At 24.2% G+C, this 16,811-nt stretch overlaps 8 protein-coding genes across 8 annotated transcripts, besides 1 other annotated feature; 6 read left to right on the top strand and 2 right to left on the bottom strand.

Annotated features, from left to right (window-relative positions):
• Positions 1–366: 366 nt before the first annotated feature.
• EHI_050890 (uncharacterized protein) lies at positions 367–1,405 on the top strand (the record flags this gene model as incomplete). Its single annotated transcript, XM_651531.2, has 2 exons — positions 367–879; positions 938–1,405. The coding sequence occupies 2 exons, from the start codon at positions 367–369 to the stop codon at positions 1,403–1,405; spliced, it is 981 nt and encodes a 326-aa protein (XP_656623.2).
• Positions 1,406–1,733: 328 nt separating this feature from the next.
• On the top strand, positions 1,734–2,489 carry EHI_050880 (uncharacterized protein; the record flags this gene model as incomplete). Its single annotated transcript, XM_651532.1, has 1 exon — positions 1,734–2,489. The coding sequence occupies one exon, from the start codon at positions 1,734–1,736 to the stop codon at positions 2,487–2,489; it is 756 nt and encodes a 251-aa protein (XP_656624.1).
• Positions 2,490–2,613: 124 nt separating this feature from the next.
• Positions 2,614–3,249, top strand: EHI_050870 (uncharacterized protein; the record flags this gene model as incomplete). Its single annotated transcript, XM_651533.2, has 1 exon — positions 2,614–3,249. One exon carries the CDS (start codon positions 2,614–2,616, stop codon positions 3,247–3,249), a length of 636 nt encoding a protein of 211 aa, XP_656625.2.
• A 58-nt stretch (positions 3,250–3,307) lies between these two features.
• Positions 3,308–3,889, bottom strand: EHI_050860 (uncharacterized protein; the record flags this gene model as incomplete). The annotated part of the gene is made up of 1 exon (XM_651534.1): positions 3,308–3,889. The coding sequence occupies one exon, from the start codon at positions 3,887–3,889 to the stop codon at positions 3,308–3,310; it is 582 nt and encodes a 193-aa protein (XP_656626.1).
• A 2,705-nt stretch (positions 3,890–6,594) lies between these two features.
• EHI_050850 (uncharacterized protein) lies at positions 6,595–7,503 on the top strand (the record flags this gene model as incomplete). Its single annotated transcript, XM_651535.1, has 1 exon — positions 6,595–7,503. One exon carries the CDS (start codon positions 6,595–6,597, stop codon positions 7,501–7,503), a length of 909 nt encoding a protein of 302 aa, XP_656627.1.
• Positions 7,504–7,641: 138 nt separating this feature from the next.
• On the bottom strand, positions 7,642–8,995 carry EHI_050840 (uncharacterized protein; the record flags this gene model as incomplete). Its single annotated transcript, XM_651536.1, has 2 exons — positions 7,642–7,811; positions 7,855–8,995. 2 exons carry the CDS (start codon positions 8,993–8,995, stop codon positions 7,642–7,644), a joined length of 1,311 nt encoding a protein of 436 aa, XP_656628.1.
• Positions 8,996–9,174: 179 nt separating this feature from the next.
• Positions 9,175–9,980, top strand: EHI_050830 (DNA-directed RNA polymerase III subunit, putative; the record flags this gene model as incomplete). The annotated part of the gene is made up of 3 exons (XM_651537.2): positions 9,175–9,282; positions 9,335–9,582; positions 9,626–9,980. 3 exons carry the CDS (start codon positions 9,175–9,177, stop codon positions 9,978–9,980), a joined length of 711 nt encoding a protein of 236 aa, XP_656629.2.
• Positions 9,981–10,517: 537 nt separating this feature from the next.
• On the top strand, positions 10,518–15,779 carry EHI_050820 (tyrosine kinase, putative; the record flags this gene model as incomplete). The annotated part of the gene is made up of 1 exon (XM_651538.2): positions 10,518–15,779. The coding sequence occupies one exon, from the start codon at positions 10,518–10,520 to the stop codon at positions 15,777–15,779; it is 5,262 nt and encodes a 1,753-aa protein (XP_656630.2).
• A 58-nt stretch (positions 15,780–15,837) lies between these two features.
• Positions 15,838–15,932: a repeat region.
• The last annotated feature ends 879 nt before the right edge of the window (positions 15,933–16,811 follow it).

Below are 16,811 nucleotides of genomic sequence, written 5' to 3'. Positions count from 1 at the left end.
AGTTATTTCAAATCTTTTAAAAATAAAACATTGAAAAAGTTTTTTGTTTCAATTCTTTGATAATCTTTATGAGTTTTTTTATCTTCAAATAATAGAAATGAAATATCAAAAATCTTATTAAGCATATGAAGAGCCTTAATAATTCAAACTACTAACCTTTTTTTGTTAAATGCTATTATTTTATTTGTTATATTTTAAGAAATATAAAATACAACAAAGGTAAGATATTTTTTTTTAAATTTATAATTGTTATTAGTCTGATAAACTTACAGATAGAAGGATAGGATATGATTATAATAATAAATTTGATTCATGAAACAAAGAAGAAACAAAAAAAGAAAAGAACTAAAATAAAGATAAAGATAAATGAGAAAAACAATACCAGTAGTAATATGGGTTTTAATATTACTTATTGAAAATTGTGTTGCAGCAGTTATTACTGATTTTAATTCTATTGAAAAACAACCCAGAAAATTTAAAGGAAAGATATTTGCTATTATAGAAAGTGATGAGGATATGAATATTGCTATTGAACATAAAGACAGAATTGACCAAGTCATTGGAAAAGGATTTAGTGCTGAGTCATTTCCATCAGGAAGTCCTAAAATTGAAGGGGAATGGGTATATAAAAAGAATTTTACACATAATATTGGACATATTATGTTTGGGAATTTTGCAAGTATTGTTAATTGGACATTTGAAATGACAGAAGCAGTTATTGAAACAATAAATAAATATGGATTAGATGGTGTATGTATGGAAGATTTAGAAAATGTATATTTTATCACTGGAAGATCAACTCGTGATGTTAGACTGATATTAAGAAGATTAGGAATTGAATTACATAAAATTCAGAAACAAGTATTTGCTATTATTCCTGTTTGTTTAATAAATACACTAAGAATATGAATGTTATAAAAAGATTAATAATATCTAGCCAAATTCTCAAGCAATTGGAATTAGTGAAATAACTTCATTAAAGAATTTAGTTGATGAATTTATTCTTGATGACATTCAATATTATGATAGAAATATGATTGGTTCACATTGCACTTCTCCTGTTTATTACATTAAAGGATTAGTTGAACAATATACATCAAACTACGTTGATTTAACAAAAAAGACATCAATCACCATTGACCTTTCAGGAACAATGCTTTGTCCAAATCAACCACGAAGTATGGTTAATTCTACTTATTTCTATAATAATTTACTTCAAGTTAAGAAATCTGAATGGATAGATAAATGTCAAGAACAAAAATTTATCATGGAAAATGGATGTGAAATTATGTATCCAACTATTGAATTCATTCAAAAAAGAATAGACCTTGCAACAGAACTTGGTGTAGACATCACCTTATATAACATCAATGCCGCTCATCCAAATACTTTCAATCTTTTCTAAAATAAATTATTTTTTGTTATATATTACATTTTTATACATAGAAAAAACAAATTTATGTTATAAAAAATAAAATTAAAAAATTTTATTATTGAAAAAACTTCAAGTTATTTATCTTGTAGAAATTCTATTTCATCTCTAAAATGAATAATTTCAATAAAATATCCAGAGATCTTTATAATATGATCTAATAATTGATCTTTTTAATTAATTATTGGTTAATCTTTAAAATTATAATAGATCCATTCAAATTATTGGTTATAATAATGAGATGCACCTAAAAATAAACTATAAATAATGAACAAAAAATCAAGTACTAATCAAAAGGAAAATGTCTATTATTTCAAATGACAGACTCAGTGATGTTGTTTCAAAAGAAAGAAAGATAATATCAAGAAATGTTGAAAGTGGAATTACTAATACTGTTCTATGTATTTTGATTAAACAACTTGGAGCTATAGTTTCATTCAGAAGGACTAAAAAGACGAAAAATACAATCAAGATGATGGTTCCCGAGGATATTACAATTATGGGGACAATGATGTATCAAAATGATCTTATTAAAATGAGTGATTTACTTATTAGAGAAATAGTAAATGAGCAACCAATTAATCGCGAAGGAATGAGTGACAAACAATATAATAGAAGCAAAGAATCATGGATTAACAATGGATTATTATATCTTTTAAAAAAGTGTGGATATAACTTTATTATTAGACAAACCAAAAAAGCTAAATTAACTGAACGATTTGTTAAGGTGTCATCAATCAGTTTTCCAAGTGGAGAAATTATTAATGAGAAGAGACTTATTGAGATTGGAATGAAAATTGAACAGTTTATTTCTAATTCTTTTAAAAGAGAACACGTATTGAAAGTTGATTCTTCTCAGTTATCATCACTTCATATTCCAGAGATAAAAGATGTATTAGTTGATCAACAACATCTCTCTTATTGTTGTTTCAATAAACAACAATCAACAACTAGAAGTATTGTTGTGGAAGATCAGCCATTATTTTATACTCAAAACATTGGAATGCCAGTTATTGTTTATCCATTGAGATATGATAATGGTTGTTGTTATTACTAATGTCTAATTGAATTGTATTTACTTATTTGATCTTTTTCCTTTTTGCTTATTTTATTTTTATTAATAACAAGATTGAATCATTTCTTCATCATTTAAAGTTATATGTTTAACTCAAAAGCTTAAAATGAAACAAACAGTTGTAGTTATACCAACAAACCATACATCCATTCGTGTTCACTCCGGATTTCACAATGAATATATTCTGAACCAACTCAAAAATGAATATCAAGTCATTGACTCTCCAATTCTAAGTCATGACATTCTCTTACCAAATAATATTTATATTGATATTGTTGATGCTAATTCCATTATTTCTGATGCTGATTATACAACATTGGTTCAAAGAAGAAAATATCTTAAAGATACTGACATTGTTATTTTCTTCTTGAAAACATCTTTCAATTCTTCTCTCATTCAACGTCTTCAATTTGACTTATCTCCATCTTCTTCATTTTTGTTTATTCCAATAGAAGATGACGACATTTTGTTAATGAATTGCATTAATTATGTTATTAAATCAAATATTGAACCTTTTCATAGTGATGAATCTAACGTTGTTGATGAGATAAAATCATTTGCATCACAATTATCATCGTTGCTTAATGTTGATGTTTATTCAATGATGAAAACAAATCATTTGTCTATTTCTGATTTGTTCAATTCATCATTATTATTATCAAAAGGTATTAATGAAGATGTTATTCAATCCCTTGACCAATTATTTTCAACTGACCGTTTCTTATATTTTTGTTTTGATTAATTATTTAAAAGAAATTCATCAGATAACCAAAAATTAAATAAAAATAAACAAAATACAGTTAGTTAAGATGATACAATGACAATTGAAGATTGTGAATAATATCAATACTTGTACGTTTTGACTCACAAACAAATGATGTTTCATTTTTTTCAATTTCATTTACTTGTATCATTTTAATTTCTTCCAATAATTTCAAACTTCGTTTAAGTTCATTTTCTAAAAGCTCAAGACTATTACTCATTTCATCTTTTATTTTATTCTTTTCAATTATCATTTTATTCTCTTCTTCATTTTCTTTCAATTTATAAAATCCTCTGTTCTTACATACTTCTCTTCCTGACTCAACTAGTGCTGAATGATTTAATGCGTCTAATATTGATTTTCTCCATTTTCCATTTTTAAAGATTTTCAAATTTTGAAATAATTGCAAATGGTTGTTGATAAATGGGAGGATGTCTTTGACTAATGAGTAATATTCAATTTCTGGGTTTAGTACTTTGAGTGACTTTAATATCAATAAAACTAATCGTGTTGTTTTCATTTTGGGGTTTTTTGTTTGAAAGAAAGTTCCTTTCATACAGATAGGACAATGACAACAACAATGAATAACTCTAGCTTCTTGAATATTCATACTTTCCATTGGTGTATGTATTTCTTAATCAAGTTCTTTTTATATCTCCATATTTCGTCGTTCTTGAAAATTCAATCCTGCATAAATTCATCAATTCTCTTATCTTTCCTTTTTTCTTTTTACAAAAACTTAGTATATTTCACTTTCCCCTAATCTTTCCTATATATTCCTTCTACTTCCCCTATTTTATTTTCAAATTTTTTATGCGATTTTCTATAAATAATTTTCTCTTCAAATAGAAATAGATTATTCTATATATATATTCTGATTTTGATTGGCTCTTTTACTGGTTTTCAATTAACTTCAAAGGCGAACTTAAATCCAATGATTCTTGTAGTTATCATTCCTAGATCAATATAATAACTCTTTTTATGATTTTTACTTTTATAAGAAATTTCTGATCTAATATTTCCCATAATACATTTTATTTTTGTATTTTAGAAGCGATAAAAAGATTTATATTACTGACCATTTAATGTAGAAACAAACGTAGCTTTCTTGTCTTCAATTTAATTATTCCAATTGTCTAGTAGAAACATAATGTAATTTTCAATAAATTACATAATTTTAAGTCTTAATTGTTATAGTAATAGTTAATGTTTTATTCTTCTAGTGAAAATACATGGCAAATACTCTTATTTGTTATTTAAATGAAATAATACTTGACTTATACACTTTAAAGACTCTTGTTCAATTACTTTCAATATATTTACCTCGTTTAAAATTTAATTTCTTTTAATTAATCTTAATACTATTTTATGGATAATTCTTTCTGATATTGTAAGCTATTATAATATAAATTAATTAATAATAAATACAGTATATTGTATTATAATTCCTTTTCTTTACTATTTGTTTGAATTGTTTGTGTTTTTCTTTCACTTTTATTTTTGTTTTTTTAATTTCTTATTTTTTGTTGTTTTTATTCGTTGTGTCTTTATTATCATTAGTCTTGTACTACCATTTGTTAATTCTTTTCATAAGGTTTATTGATTTTCATTCATATGCCTTGTTGTATGTTCTTTAAAAACAATAAAGTGCCAGGTGCTTTGTTATTAATAGATGGGATGAAATTACCGTCTCATAACACTTTTAAATAACTTTATTTATTATAAATTTCATTAAGAGAATCAGTATTACTTTTTTATGTATTTAATCCTATTCATCTCTTTCTTTAGCTTCCGTTGGTAACTTTTTGTTTACTTTATAAAATTTAGTTGTTAATTCACTTTTTTCTTAAACTATTTACTAGTTTTTTCAATTTAAACAAGTACCTTTTTTAATGTTAGGAAACCACTTATTATTGGATATTTTGGTTATTGTCTTTGAGTTGTGAAATGCTTGGTTACACTTAAGTATCAATGAATAACCTTTCATTTTTTTTTCATGAAGAAGTCAAAAACACAGAAATGACAAGATGCAATCTCTTTTGATAATCTCCTCTTATCAACTTCTTACTTTTTACTTTGTTTTTCTTTAAAGATTTGTTTTAGTATTTGAAAAACAATAATATAACCAGAATGTTATTTTCATATAGTTTAGTTAATTCTTAACTTTTTTAAAAATGAAATAATTTAGTTTAGTTTAAATAATATAATTTCCAAACCAAAATTAACGTTATTTTTGTATAAAATGTGTTTTACTTATTCATCAAAATTTTTTTAATTAACAAATTTCTTTAACTAAAACAAAAACAATTTGTTAATTTTAAATAAGTAAAAATATCTTTTTTTTTTACTTAATAGTTATAATAGTTATAAAGAGAAGTAACTCTTTTTTAAATGAATTAAAAAGAAGATATTATAAATAACATATTATTAACAATTAATTACTAACTTTTATTTGAGACTTTAAGAATATCAAATTTTTAGAATGAGAAAACAAAAGGATGAGTTTATTTCTTAGTCATATAAACCAAATAAAATATTATAAATAAATAAAATATTCGTTATTCTATTATTTTGTATTAAAATTACAGTAAAAATAAACAAAATTCCATGATTTACTAAAATGATATTAATTATTTCCTTCAATTAATAAAAAAATATTTAAAGCATATCTTTGCCTTTCTTAATGATAGAAAAATACATACCAAAGCTAAATCATATTCTTTACATTCAAGGATAAGTATTATAATTAGAAACAATATGTCTTTTAAAATTTTTTTTTTAAATTAATTTAGAAATAACTGAGAGAGAAAGACTCAATTCTAAAATAAGGAAGTTGTATAACTGACTTTCTAATTCTAACTATTTTCTTTATTGATAAACTTAAAAATTTATGAAAAAAACTCTTCTTTTTGGTTATTTAGTGGGGCTGTCTTTCTGAATATATTTATGACATTAGTCATTGTATTTCAATAGAAAACAATTTCAATAATGTGAGATGTACTATAGAAAAACAAAACTGAAATTGATTGAATGAATTAAGAAAATACAAAAAAAATAGATTTAAGTTTCTATAGAAGGTTCTACTTTTTTTTTCTGGGAAGATTTTTTCTCATCAATTCTTACTTTTGGGTATATTTTCTTGATACTACCAAGGAAGTGGTTAAAGATACAATAATAGATAATTCCACACTCTTTTATACTTTTTTTTAATTTAGGTTGTTTTCAGAACTACTTAGTGCCAATAATTTGAGAATAAAATAAATTTAATAACAATATAGTTCGTAGTTGAATGAATCTGTAAACTAGTATTTCAAACTTAGTTGAATGAGTGTAATAAATGCTTGTACAATTACTAAGCCTAACTTCTGTCCTTTGTGTGGAAGTTCTTGGAATGAGGGGTGTTATTGTCAAAATCCTCAATGTGGGTGTTTATGGGTTCCATGTGAAAATCACCCAAATAATCCAGTTTTTTATCAAACCCCCTTAGAAACTCCAAGAAGTGGAAATAACACCCCACCTCATATTATTGTCCCTGAACAAAGTATTTCTCCTAGACCTGCATTTTTATCACTTCCAAGACCAACAAAACTTGCCCCCAAACCTTCTTTTCTTCCTCCAAAACCACAATCAAATGCACCTCGTTTTAAAGTTAGAAGTTCACGTGAATCTCCTCGTTTAGAACAACCAAAAAGTGAACTTGGAACACCAAGAGAAGGAATAAAAAGCCCAAGAGTAATTGGTAAAGAAAAACGACGACTTAGTGGTGGATCAGTTGATTTTAAAAGTGAAACTAGCTTAGAAGAAACAGACAGAATAACAGAAACAAAAAGAAGGTCATCATCATTAAATTCAGAATGTGATGTTGAAGTTGATGAATTTGGTGATATGTTATGTTCTCGTTGTGGAAGACCTGTATATGAAAATGGGATAAAAGCAAATCAATGTGTATTTCATGCAGAATGTTTTACTTGTGAAAGATGTGGATTACGATTTAATGAACGAAGAAAACCTTTATATTATCATAAGAAATGTATTTGTTCATCATGTTATTTGAAAACATGTCCTAAATGTGATTTGTGTTTAAAACCTATTACAGGAGCTTATGTACGTACTGACAAAAAGAAATTTCATAAAGAATGTTTTATTTGTTGTAACTGTCATAATGAAATTACAACAAAATACTTTGTTACTACTAAAGGTTTTATGTGCCTAAATTGTATAGAGAAAAAATGACTTAAATATTTTTCATTTTAACATAGTCTTCTATTGAAATTGTCTCTTTAATTTTCAATTGAATTAATAGTTTTTTGTTTTCATGTTATTCTGATGTTTTTGATAAAAAAGAACGAAACGTTGATTACAAGATAGGTATCAATCTAAATCATCTGATGACGAATCAAAATCTTCATATTCTGAGACATTAATCATTTCTCTAGAATTAAATCCAAAACTACTTTTAGAAAGTTCTATTTGATGGAAACATACACACATAATAAGAACAACAAATGTATTTACAAGTTTCATTAAACATATAGGAATTGCTACAATGGATGAGAAGAGATAAAATAATTAAATAAAACAAACGTTCATTATTATGAGAATTTGTTTGTAAAAATAATTGTATTAAACAGACAGAAGTAATAATACTTGTAAATGAAGTTAAAAATATTAATCTTTTTCTATTAATTGGATTCATTACTTCTGTGAAAGAAAAAAATTCATTTAGAAGAATCCAAAAGATTAATATTAATTGAAGTAAGTCTCTAATAGATTTAAAGTTATTAATAAATGGAGTAGTTGTTGCAACTAATGGAGAATACTGATGAACTAAATTAGAAAAAAAGTAAAGCAGTAAAGCAGAAAGATACAAAATAAATAATATAGAGCGTAATATCCATTGAAGAATTGGATATTTTTCTTTAATTGCCAAAAAACGTAAATGGTCAACATGAAAAAATATCCAAATAAATACTATAAAAATATAAAATTCCATCAATACATTGTCTAAATAATCCATCCAAGTATAATTTTTATAAAAACTTAATGAAATTATTGGATTAGTAAAGAGAATTACACTAAATAATAATAAAGTATTTAGTCCAGTATATATTGTCCAATGACGGGTATAAACTGTAATAATACAATAAAAAATAAATGAAATAAATACTATAAATACTAGTGTTATTGTTAAAATCAAACTAAACAATGTTTGATTTCTAATTGCAGTTGCTACACCTAAAGAAACTTTATAATCTGTTGTATTAAAAACATGATTAATATCTTCAATTGATATAACAATTAAATATTCTCCATCTTGAACTGCATTATCAGAAACAAATATAATATCATCACATTTATTAAGAAAACATCTAGTTGAATATGTTTGATTATGTAAATGAACAGTATCATATATTCCTTGAATGATATGTAATTGTGTTTGAGCATTAAACTCAATATTTTGGTTAACATTGTCTTGTGGTTCTAGTGTTAAATATACCTCAAGCCAATGATCATATTTTTCGATATTTAAATTCTCAACAAGTACATAATTTCCATTACGATAATATGAATTATTTATAATACGAGGTGATTTATTTCTAATTATTAATGACCTATTATAATATATGGAAATTCCTATTGATATAATTAATAAAAAGAAAACAGTAATTCCAATTATTACAAAATGATGCCTTTTCATTTTGTCAATCACCAATTCGTTTTCCATTAAATAATGATAATTGATTCATTTCAAGTTTATCATGGAAAAACCATTTTTCTGAATTAAATTAACTTATTTTGTTTTTTGTGTAGTTTTTTTAATAAAAAAAAATCAATTTAGAATTTTAAAAAAAAAGAAAAAAAGAAAAAATCTTGAATAATAAAAAGGATAAAAAACCTTTTCAAATGTATATCATTTCTCAATTTAATGACTCATTCAAAGTACCACCCAACAAATTAGAACATATTATTGTTAGTATTATTGATTCAATAAATACCAAATACCAAAATAAAGTTTGTTTATTCATCAATAAAAAGAAATAACGTTATTAATTTGAAAAATTAGATGATTGAAGGAAAAGGAATTGGAGTGACATTATATGATATTGTTAGTATGACAACACCAACTATTGCTATTGGAACAGGTGATGTATATTATGAAGTTGTATTCAATTTCATTATCTTTTCTCCATTTCAAGGTGAATTAATTGAAGGGAGAGTATTAAGAAGTCTTCCAAGTGGAATTCAAGTTACACTTAGTTTTACAGATTCAGTTTTCATCGACCAATGTTATTTCCCAGCCAATAGTGACTTGTTTGTTAATTTTTTATTTTCATTTCACATTTTTACATTATAGTGACGAAGATGAACAACTTTGGTATTGGAATTATGATGGAACTAAACTTCCATTATACATTAATTCAACCATTAGGTTTAAAGTTCATCATGTTATAATGAAAAAACAAGAAAGTGTTAAACCAGTTGTTGTTCCACAAACAACTCTAATGTCTAATAATTTAAAACAACAAAAAGATGAAAAAGGAGAAAAACCAAATGAAGAAAAGAAAGATATAAAAAAAGAAGAAACAAAAACTGATGAACAAACACAACAAGACTTTAATCAAGAAGAGAATGAAGAAGAGAAATTACCATTAAGAATTTATGGTAGAATTAATGAAAGTGGACTTGGACTTACAACATGGTGGAGTTAAATGATTGAAAATAAAATAAAGTCTTTTTGAATTTAACAAATTTGATGTTTTTGTCTTATTAAGGAATTACTTTCATTTTTTTTGTATTTTTGAGTTTATTAAATACTTTAGATAAGATTATATCTTATTATTGTTAATGAGTTGATAATTATAATATCTCTTTATGAATTGATTTTTAAAGTCTCAAAGAAATACTAACGGGTTGAATTTACTTAATTACTGAGAAATAGTATATGAAAATATACTAAAAGATGAATTATTTTAACCATTTAATTATAGAATTATATTAATGTGTCTAATTAACCTAAAAATAGTTATAAAATAGTTATTAATACTAAAAGAATAATAAAATAAATTAAGAAATAATAAAGTAAAAAGGAAGGAAAAAGTCTATTTTTATGATTTAGTCAACAAGACGAATTAAAAAAAAAGAATATTCCTCAAAAAACCGAAGAGTTGGTTCAATTCTCATTAATATAAGACAAAGAATTTTGTACATCAGCAAATTGAATAAGATCTTTAAAATAATTATTACGGATGTTGGAAACGTTCGTACAAATTATTCTTTTAATAACATTTATTAATGAGATAATAGCTAGTGATATTGTTGAAGAACAAAAGAAAGAAGGATATCCATGGTGTGATATTGATAAGAAGATGTCATGGTGTGATATAAATGACGATGGAATTATTTATCTAATAGAAGACAATGAAAAGGCATGTTATTATGATGAAGATAAATGGAGAGGATGGATGAGTAGATGTAATGAAAGTAATGGGATATGGAAATATGATGAATTTGTTATTCAGAAAGATTGTTGTGGAAAAGATTATCAAGAAGCACCATATAATAATGAATTAGTAATTATGGACACAGTTAGGGATACAAACAAAGTTATTAAATTTAGTGCACAAACAACAGCATATTCAAGAGAATATCTAAACCTTACAATATATGAAACATTTAAAGATGTTCAATTAAAATTTCTATTAGAATATATATTAGAGAATAGTGTTATTTCACTTTCACGTTCAATTGCAAATAATGAAAGAAATCCAAGTATTTTTGAAATATATTCAAATTCATTTGAAATAAAACTATTAGAAACAAGTCAGCCAGAATATGTTTTATTAAAATATAATAAAGTTATAACACCATTTGTTAAAGTAACAGGAGAGGCAAATGTAATAGTTGAAGATAATATAATTCAAGAAAATGATCCATGTGAATATAGATTTACTTCAAGTAAAGATATTGAATTATTTAATACAATTAATTCAAATAATAAAATCGAAATAATGTGTTCATTTAATGAATATAAAAGAATGGCAGTATGTGGTAAAAATGTAGAAATAATTTCAAATTGTAATTGTGAATATGAAAATCATGAGTATCTTAATAATATGGTTGATTGTTCATATTTTAATGAAGAATTAATTTTTTTTATTCATGAAAGTCAAACTGAAACACCATTTCAAACAAGATGGAAAAGTTTTACAACAAATGGAAATCCAACAACATTTTATATTGAAAAAGGAAGAAATATAACATTTATTGGTGATGTATATCTTCCAAAAACACCAGTTTATTTTGAATATGGAAAAGTAATTTTTGAAGGAACAATTTATTTTAGTGATGAAGATGGATTATGTGATTTAGGAGAATATAATATAAATAAAGTTAATATTGATAAAGTTACAAATAGTAGACATATTCTTTTTGTTGGTAAATGTGGTATGGGATATGAAAATTGTCAAAAATTCATTAATAATAATAAATTTAAAGAAGTTAAATGTGGAGGAAGTCAATCAAGAATATTAAAAGAAAGTAGTCAATTAAAATGTGAATGTGAACAAGAAAATGAAATAAATTATATTCAAAGTGATTGTGAATTATTTTCTATTCATAAAGAATATTCATATGATTTATTTATTAATTATAATTATAATGGAGGAAATAATATAAGGTATTGGAATTCAATTACTGTTAATAATAATAGTATTGTATTTAATGGTTCTAAAACTATTGTTAAAGAAATTTGTGACTTTACTAAAGTAGAAAGATTGGATTTATTTGGTTATTTAAGTTGTAAAGAACTTCATTTAAAATCAACTACTAGAATTATTGGACATGAAAATACTGAATTAAATACATATTCTATATTTATTGATGGTAAAGTTAATAATTTAAATAAAGATGCTCTTATTCAAATAGGAAAAGGAAAGTTTTTATCTGACGGTTCTACATTATTTACTTTTACTGAAGAAATTACAGAATGTTTTGAATTAGTAAGTTCATTACAAGAATTAAGTAATTCAATTAATTCAGATAAAATAAATCAAGAAGGAAAGAAATATATTAATGTTCAAGTAATAGATAAGATTGTAAGAGTTTGTCCATATGAAAAAATAGATAAACAAGTAAAATGTGATGTAATAGAAAATACATTCAAAACATTTAATTATGAACAATGTCCATGTAATGGAGAATATTGTTATTTTTATTTAGATAATTTAAAATATAATTCTTTATATTTAGATGAAACAAATAAAATTACTGGTAATATTGTTTTATCAAAAAATTTTACTATTAATTCTATTAGAGGAGAAGCTTTTATTTATAATATTCTTTTTGATGACACTTATTCTAATTATTTTATTTCTATTAATGGTAATTGTATTTTATCTTATACTTCTCATATTCCTCAAACCTTTATTTTAAATGGAAAATTAACATTCTCTAAAACAACTTCTGCTCATATTATTTCAAATACAAATAGAAGTTCTATTGTTTTTCAAAATGAACCTTCTTATCTTAAATTAGATGCTTATGTTAGTACTTCTGTTGAAATGATAAATGGAATAGTTCAAATGGGAAATAGAAGATTAAATGATATGAATGGTATAATTATTTCAAATTCATATAAAGGTTGTTTAATTGGTTATTTTGAAGAACATAAATTTTCTTGTATTACTTGTTCTGATGGTCTGTTTACAAATAATTGTTCTTCTTCTACTAATGTTTTATATTGTCAATCTTATAATTCATTAAATCAATGTATTGAATGTGTTAATGGTTATTTTCTTAGTGATAAGTGTTTACCTTGTTCATCTAATTGTAATAAATGTATTAATAATAATCAATGTTTACAATGTAAAGATGGATATAAATTGTCAGATGGTCAGTGTAAAGAAGAAACTGCTTCTGATTGTTTACTTTATTATAATAATAAGTGTGTTAAATGTGAGGAAGGTAAATATTCTATCGATAATATTAATTGTAAAGGGAATTGTGGAGAGAATTGTGTTCAATGTTATAAAAGTGATAATGATAAAAGTAAATGTACTATATGTGAAGATGGATTTGTTTTATTTAATAATGAATGTTTAAATACTTCTGATGTTAGTAATTCACAATATTTTAATTCAATTATAGGTAATACTGGTGTAGAATGTAAATCAGGTTATGTTCTTGTTGATGGATCATGTCAAAGTTGTTCTTCATATCATCATGATGAAGATTGTAATGCATGTGACTTAAATCAATGTCTAAGTTGTAAAAATAAGTTATTATTAAATGGTGTTTGTACAGTAAGTTCGGACAATTGTAACAATATAACAAATTCAAAATGTTTCTTATGTAAAGAACAGTATTACAAAAAAGAAAATTGTCAAGAATGTGGGCAAGGTTGTAAAGTATGCGATGAAACAGGAACATGTCTTGAGTGTATTAATGAATCAGCTTTATTAAAAGGAGGGATATGTGAAGATAAAGAAACTATTAAAACTCAATCTATAACAGAAAATGAATTTGATATAACATCAGAAGAATGTGAGATTATTCATTATGGTTCATGTTTACGATGTAAAGACGGATATTATGCATCAAATGGAATATGTAAAAAATGTGATGAGAATTGTGGTTCATGTGTAATCAATTCAACGTATTGTATGTCATGTAAGGGTAATGCAATTTTATCCAATCATACATGTTTTAATGATTATAAATCACTAAGTACATCATGTGAACTTCAAATAAAGAATGGGTTAGGATGTATAATTTGTAATGATGGGTATTATAAAAAAGATTCTATTTGCTTTGGTTGTGAAGACCCAATGGAAACATGTATAACCAAAGATATAGCAACTAGTTGTAAAAAAGGATATTTTCTTGATAATGGAAAATGTATTAATCAAAATGAATTAAAGAATTGTAAAGTTAAAACATCACTAGGATGTAGTCAGTGTGAAAAAGGATATTATGTTGATAATTTATATTGTAGTAAATGTGAAGAACATTGTAAATTATGTACTAATACATATTGTGATGTATGTGAAGAGAATTATATTATTATAGATGGAACATGTTATTATTTTAGAGCAATAAATAAATGTGAATCATCTGATGGAATAAAATGTACTAAATGTAGTTCAGGATATACTCCAAAAGGGAAATATTGTGCAAAGAAGAATTTATGGTATGTTTGGGTTATTATTGTAGTAGTAATAATACTTATTATTTCATTTATTATTCTTGGAATAGTTTATAAAAGAATTCATCATAAGATTAAGAAAACAGATTTTAATGTTAAAAGTATTGATTCAATTTGTCAAACAACTGATTTGGTATTTTGTTCACCACATATTTTAACAGATAAACCAGTAATAGAATTTTATGGAGACGATGAACTAAAAGTAAAACAAACAAAAGAAGTAACATTTTATATTGCTAATGCTGGAAAATCAAAAATTAAAATTCAACCAACAATTATGGAAAATGAAAAATATGAATTTACTATTGAACCAGAAGTAGTTGTTTTAAGAAGTCAAGAAGTAGTTGTATTTAAAGCAGAAATTACACCATTATGTTCAACGCAAATAGATGACAAAATAATATTTCATTCATATGACATTAAAAAAGATGTTATGACTGAATTTTCAATTGGATTAGAATTTATAACAGAACAAACAAATATTATTGATTATGATGAATTAATATTTGATAAAAAATTAGGTGAAGGTGGGTTTGGAATTGTTTATAAAGGAATATTTAGAGAAAATGAAGTTGCAATAAAAGTATTAAAAGATACTGAAATGACTGAGAATTCAATGGAAGAATTTAAAGTAGAAGTTGATATGTTAGATAAATTTAGATGTGAATATATTGTTCAATTTTATGGTGCTTGTTTTATTCCTACTAAAACCTGTATGGTAACAGAATATGCAAAATATGGTTCATTGCATAAATGGATTAAAAATAAAAAGAAAGTTAGTCATTATTTAAAAATTAAGTTTTGTTTAGATGCTGCAAAAGCTATTGAATATCTTCATTCAAATGGTATTTTACATCGTGATATTAAACCTGATAATATGTTAGTCTTTTCTTTTGCTGAACAAGTTGGAGTTAATTTAAAACTTACTGATTTTGGAAGTGCAAGAAGTATTAATCGTTTAATGACTAATATGACTTTTACTAAAGGAATTGGAACTCCGGTTTATATGGCTCCTGAAGTTTTACAACAACAACGATATAAAACAACTGCTGATATTTATTCATTTGGTATTTCAATATATGAAATTTTATCATGGGAAGAAGCTTATCCTACATCTGACCCTCGTTTTGTATATCCTTGGAGAATTGCAGAGTTTGTAATAAATGGTAAAAGACTCGAAAAACCTACAAAGTTACCTGATATTGAATATCGTATTATCACTGATTGTTGGAAAGGTAAAAGTGATGATAGAATACGTGCATGTGATGCTATATCTCGTTTAGAGAAATTACTTATTAAAAATTAATTTTTTTATTTATATCAAAGTAGTTTTGTTATTTTTTTATTAGTTGGAAGTACTTGAGATAGAAATAAAGAATGTTGAAGAAACTGATTCGTTCACTTCTCAATATGTTGAAAATATAAAGATGGGTTTATCATAATTGATTCATTTGCTTTTAAAGTAACTTCTCTTTCATAAGTTAAATTATTAGAGTAAAAAGAATATGAATAAAATGATATTTTCTCTAAGAATGATGATAAGTCATTGTTGAACTAGTTAGTATTGATTCGTTAGATTATACAGTCATTACACTTATCTTTAAATGAAACGATAACATTAGTTGATTTTTAATTATTTTGATAGAGAAAGACATATGAAGTTTATCTACATTAAAAATAAGTTAGTGAATAATAATTTGAGTATTTTTAACAAATGAAATTATGTTTTTAAATGAGTCTTTAATACTATCATTGTGTATTGAGAAAAATGAGTATGTCATTATATCACAATTTGTGTAAACAATATTAAGTATATTCTATCAATTAAAAAATACTATAAAATAATATTTAACTGAATTAATAAATAAGAAGGATAATATTGATTTGTAATTAATTAGAGTTGAATAAATGTCAAGACATTCATAACAAAGTGATTGATATGAGAAGTAATATCAAATTAACCAGAACCAGCAATAAAACCTCCATTTATTATAACCAACATATAATAAATGAATAGAAATGATTATCAATAATAATAACATAAACAATTCAACATAAACAATATCTCTGACATTAACAACAAGACTCTGAACATTGACAAATGAATATAATTCAAAGTGAATGTTATAGAAATGTTATAGAAATTTCAAAAAAGTACTAACATACTCAAACCATAACAAAAATACAGTATTTAATAACTTCTTATGACAAAAATACACATTCTATTCTCTGTATGAGAATATAAAAAGAATGAATTGGTATTGATAAAATTACATATTCATAGAGTCACATTGCCTTTGTAAGTAATGAATAATGCACAAAACATAAAATATCAAAT

The sequence above is a fragment of the Entamoeba histolytica genome, genomic scaffold (genome assembly GCF_000208925.1).
Source record: "Entamoeba histolytica HM-1:IMSS scf_1104750517063 genomic scaffold, whole genome shotgun sequence".
In the NCBI taxonomy this organism is placed as follows: Eukaryota; Evosea; order Mastigamoebida; family Endamoebidae; genus Entamoeba; species Entamoeba histolytica.
The sequence above is the reverse complement of the archived record's forward strand: the minus strand, read 5'-3'. Positions and strand labels throughout refer to the sequence as shown.